General features: G+C 35.5%; 1 protein-coding gene across 1 annotated transcript; it reads right to left on the bottom strand.

The window, feature by feature from the left end:
* On the bottom strand, positions 1-2,841 carry LOC132166044 (linamarin synthase 2-like). The gene is made up of 2 exons (XM_059576793.1): positions 2,292-2,841; positions 1-1,066 (listed from the first exon to the last, which is right to left on the bottom strand). The coding sequence occupies exons 1-2, from the start codon at positions 2,797-2,799 to the stop codon at positions 129-131; spliced, it is 1,446 nt and encodes a 481-aa protein (XP_059432776.1). The 5' UTR covers positions 2,800-2,841; the 3' UTR covers positions 1-128.
* Positions 2,842-5,263: the final 2,422 nt, after the last annotated feature.

Here is a 5,263-nt window from a genome sequence, read left to right as displayed (position 1 = left end):
TTTGATAAGCATCTTAGAATTACATAATAGAATTAAATTTAACCACAAATTATGCATGAAAGATAGAACATATCATAGATAGAGCTGAAACCATGATAGGTATGTGGTGCTTAAAATAATTGTACTATTTAGTTGCCATATGGACCATATAGAGCATCCTTAATTAACATTTCAAAACTCTTGTATGATGAACCTCCAATATCAGTAGCTTCCACAGCTTTCTTTTTCCATTCTAGTGCATGTTGCTTCATTGTCTTCCCCTTATCCCCTTCCATGACTTCTTTAACAAGTGTTTCAATCTCATCACGTTTTACATCTTGGTTGACCTCCATCCCAATCCCCCAGGTGGTACAAGCGTACCGACAATTCGTTTGTTGGTCAGCAAAAAATGGCCAGCAAATAACAGGCACACCAAAACATATGCTTTCCAATGTAGAGTTCCATCCACAATGTGTTACGAAAACCCCTATTGATGGGTGTGCTAACACTTGTTCTTGTGGGCACCAACTCAATAGCAATCCCCTCTCCTTAATCTCTTCCAAAAAATCTTCAGGCAAATTTGCTGAATCTCCCAATACCACGTCCGGCCTAACTATCCACAAAAATGGGTGCTTGCAATTTGCAAGCCCCCATGCAAACTCTTTCAAATGTTGTTCGGTCATTATGGTAATGCTACCATAGTTTACGTACACAACAGATTGGGATTCCCTTTTATCAAGCCATTGGAGACATTTGAAGTCTTCTTTCCATAAGCTTGAACTTAATGACTTGAGTTGGCTATCGGGCACATGTTGACCTAATAAGGGAAGGGGACCTATATTGTAAATGTGAGGAAACATGGCTGAAATTGCTTCTAATACATCATTTTCAAACTCATCAAATGTGTTGAAGATGATCGCAGAAGAATTCAAGCAATTTCGTATTTCTAATCTCATAAAGTCGAACATGATTTCATTAGTATCAGTAGTTCTAATAAAGCTAGGGAGGTCCTTCAGCCGCATGTTTTTCATGCCCGGGATCCAGTCGATCAATGTGTCAAGTGTGCCGTCATCTTTGAAGCTTTTATCTGTAGCACTTGGTAGATAAAATTATATTTGGAGAATGTTGTCGAACTCAAGCTCAATAATATTGCAAATTTTACAAACTGAAATTGGGTTGATATATGACAAAATTACATACATGTCCCAATATCTTGCAATATTTAACACTTTTTCATATCAATTTTAAGCATAAATTTAACTTGTGAATATCATTCATCGCTCTGGGAGAAATGGCTTTTGAAATCCACAACATAAACAACAATGCTCATTCTCATCTCTCTAGCACTTCTGAATTCTTGATTCTCTTATTTTTTATTTTACCTGAAATTACTATATTATTGTTATGTGTCGCTAGAGTAATGCTATAAGGAAGATTAGAGCTCTCTTAAATGTGATATAAATTTTAAAATTTTCACTGAATTTAAAATAATCATTATTAAATTTTCATATATTAATAATTTTAAAATTACATCAATTTTTTTTTTAAAAAAAAAAAATATTTAACTTGTCCGCTATTATTTGGTTTCTCTTTCAGTCTCGGTCCCATAACATATCATCGCAATTAACAGAGAATGGAACCGGATATGATAGAATCAACAATTAAACGAATCGTTACAAGACACATGGCACTGTTATTGTTTAGTTATCAAATTATCATATTTTGACAGGACTTTCCTCTCTTCTGACAGAGGTAGAACAACGACTTGCTAGTATTGTCTATTTTTTAGGGACATAATTTTGATGTAATAATTAAGTATGAGAAATGTTCATATGAAAATAATTCTTTATTTCTATTTCTTAAATTTAAAATATTAGATATAAATAATTAAATTTTATGTTTGAACAAGAATTAATGGTAATTTTATGTTTGGACACTATAGATACTCTATAGTGTTTCAAAACATTCTCATTCGATCAAGAATTAATCGGTCCGAATGAGATCGCGGCTGATCATTTTTATTTTTTCTTTAGTAGGGTTTACTACTATTTTCTGTTTACAAACTAAATAAGGATGGCTTAACTTTCAGGTTATTACGTACGTGTTTTCATCTGTTTTCAATAAATAAATTAAAAAAACTCCTCAAAATTTGGTTTTTTCTCTACTTTTCCTACAAATAATCGAGTTTTCTTAATTTGTAAAGAATTCTGATTCTCATTATTGTTAATTTTGAGATCCATTACACCCACATTGCATCAAATTAAGTAGTACACAAGCTTTAGCAAACAAAAATAGCCCAATCACATACGTACCTTTGAATGGAATAATGCCTCTTTTGATGAGTTCATCGAAATTCAAGCATGCCATGAAGCCACAAGCTGAAGCAGGACAAAATTGAACCTCTGGGATGCCTAGCTGTTTTCTAGCTTCACGACCAAAACCCATAAGCACATCCGAAACAATGCAAGTGACTTGAGGCACTTGAGACGTTGAGTTAAGCTTAATCACAAGCTCTTTAAACGGGGCCAAACAATTCTTTCTTGTGGAATGAAACAGGGCAGAGACATCTTGGGTTGCATCACGGTCGGACGGCGGCAACCCGTCCGGTATAGTTTCAAACCGGAAATCCGGTTGGCCTTCTAAGTAGTTGGGTCCTTTGGACCGTATTAGTCTTGTGTGGTTGAACTCGGTGTTGACAAAGGTAATGTGGAAGCCTCTTGAGTGTAGGAGCTTGGCTAATCTCATCATGGGGGTCACATGCCCTTGTGATGGGAATGGAAGACACACTGCATGGGGTTTTTTGGCTTCAACTGAACCCATGATCTTTACGAAATTAAGCTCTACGATGGAATCAAATCTCAAGGGCTTGTGATAGCTTCCTTCCTTTACCTTTGTACTATTTTATAGAAAAAATGCTTCAATATTAGCCGTATGTTCGGTGGGCAATGTGTAAATATCTTTCTATAAAAAGTGAACTGTTACTGAGTTGGCATTTGCCAAGACAATGAAAAATGTCCCTGTCATATAATTACTAAATATATATATCAACATGGGTTGGTTGGTCTCTGTGTAATCATTCAAGGAAACGAAATTTTGAATCTCTCTCTCTCAATTCTCTCCTATCATTTCTTCTCAAATTGCATTTTAGAGTGTTAATATTTGACAAAATCATGTTCCAATTTATGGGTGAGTCGGTGATCCAGCAGAGATTCTGTCCTTTCCACTGCTCCATCCATCAGACTTTTGTGGCGGAAATGTTAGAAGGACTACTGCTATCGTTTAGTCATCAGAGAAACATTTACAAACAGCAGATTTTCACATGGCTTTGCTCTCTTCTGGCAGGTAAAGAATTAAAGAACGTTTATTATTGTCTGTTTTTGTTTTTTGGGGGGACAAGGTCACATAACTTTGAGCTTCCATATTATCTTTCGCCACCACTTTCTATAAAGAGTGAGCAGAAAATGATATCCATCACATAATTATATATTATTTTGTTAAATAGTTTGTAGTTAGGAATATCTGAGTTAGCATTTGGCAAGACGTACAGTCAATCATGTGTTCCTCTCATATTTAGGCCACGTTAACTTTCTAGCTAGTCACACTAAAAGTGTTGTTTCCTCGGCTCTATTGTCTCTCTTAAGTATTTTTGTTGGCTAAATTTTGTGATAAAAAGTGCCAAGATTCATCTTCATGCAAGCGCTGTTTGGACAGGAAGCAAGGCCGTCCGGACGCTCGAAGAAATATGTTCTTCCAAGAGCCTTGTCTGCAACTTCGTCTGAAGGCCGCCCGGACGAGATAGATGAACAAGAAAATCCGAGATCCTTGTCTGCAATCTCATCTGCAAGCCGTCCAAACATGCCGCACCAAAGAATCAACGTTTGCGATGTTTACCCTACATTACCCTAGCTCCGTCTGGAAGGCCCTTGTCTTCTTCTGGACAGCCGTGACATAGAACAAGTTTTCTCGTGTAAAACTTGCTCCATCTGGACGGCCATTGTCTCCGTCCGGACGCCACGTACCTGTTTCAGTTTTAGTCGATTGTAAACTGTGTGCGGGGTCTGGGGTTTAAGGGGCTATTATAAATATATCTTTATAGAGAGAGATGTACAAATTTCTACCTTAGAATTCGTGAGAGACTGTGTTAACAGAGATTTTATGTTGTAAGTGTTCAATTGGATCTCTTAAAATTTGAGTTATTCATTTGATAAATCTACGGTTGAGAAGTCTATAGGCAGGGTCCGATAAATGAAAATCACATGAAGAAGATTGTGTGCAAGAAGACGAGTTGGAGGCTTGTCGATCTTATAAAGCCAATATCTTGCAAAGAGTTGTAAGTGTCCATGTGCCTGTAATCTCTGGATAATTTTCTTATAGTGATTTCCTAGGTTTGGTTGCCCCGGAGAAGTTTTACTTTTAGAATGATTTCTAAAACATTTCATCTTTGTCACCAAAATATAAGTGTCTTCATGATTTACTGCTTTACATATTTTGGTGATTGATTGATTGTTGCCTCTTATTTTTAATTCTGCATTATTTGTGATAAACACCAATTCACCCCCTCTAGGTGTGCTTGGAGTCTATTTATTATTTTTCAATTGGTATCAAAGCGGGTTCACTCTGTTTGGCTTAAATTCCTGAGTGAGATCCTTGCCTTCTTTTTTACTATGAATACATCTCACTCCCTTATCATTGACTCTTTTGGTTTTTATGATCTTAACAAGTTCTACAAGATCCTCTCTAATGAGTATAGTCAACTGTCCTACAGATACAAACAGATTTGTAAAAATTTTAAAGATGTAGAACAGGAAAAAGAATCATTGATGACCAAATTGTCTAAATCGCATGCCTTGATTAGTTCTTTAAATTCTAAGATTTCTATGCTTATTGAAAAAAATATATTAATTGAGAATAATGTGAAAGATTCTAAAGAACTCTCACAAAAATTATCTAGTGATAATCTAAAAAGTTTTTTCTGTATTGATAACAAGCATAGTATAATTGTTGATAAGGTAGGTGCCTCTACTTCACATGCTTCTGAATCTAAAAAAAATACCTTGTTTATTAAGCCTATGAATGTTAAAGAAGTTAAGGCTAATATAGTCAGTTTAGATAAGGGTAAAACTTATTATTTGAATAATTTTGTGAAGCCCAAATCCAAGATTTCTTCTAAGAAACAAATTCAAGCTAAGTTTGTTCTCACTACAAAAAAATAGGTATTTTCTGACGTGGCAAACAGTGCATATTTTTTGCCACGTCAGCATTTTCTGACGTGGCAAAAAATGCC

The sequence above is a fragment of the Corylus avellana genome, chromosome ca11, assembly GCF_901000735.1.
Source record: "Corylus avellana chromosome ca11, CavTom2PMs-1.0".
NCBI classification, from domain to species: Eukaryota; Viridiplantae; Streptophyta; class Magnoliopsida; order Fagales; family Betulaceae; genus Corylus; species Corylus avellana.
The sequence above is the reverse complement of the archived record's forward strand: the minus strand, read 5'-3'. Positions and strand labels throughout refer to the sequence as shown.

Excerpts from the sequence above, each read along its gene's own strand:
- LOC132166044 (XM_059576793.1), bottom strand. The coding sequence starts at position 2,799 with ATGGGTTCAGTTGAAGCCAAAAAACCCCATGCAGTGTGTCTTCCATTC. Across the intron at positions 1,067-2,291 it reads AGGCATTATTCCATTCAAAG|ATAAAAGCTTCAAAGATGAC; the intron begins GTACGTATGTGA and ends CAAGTGCTACAG.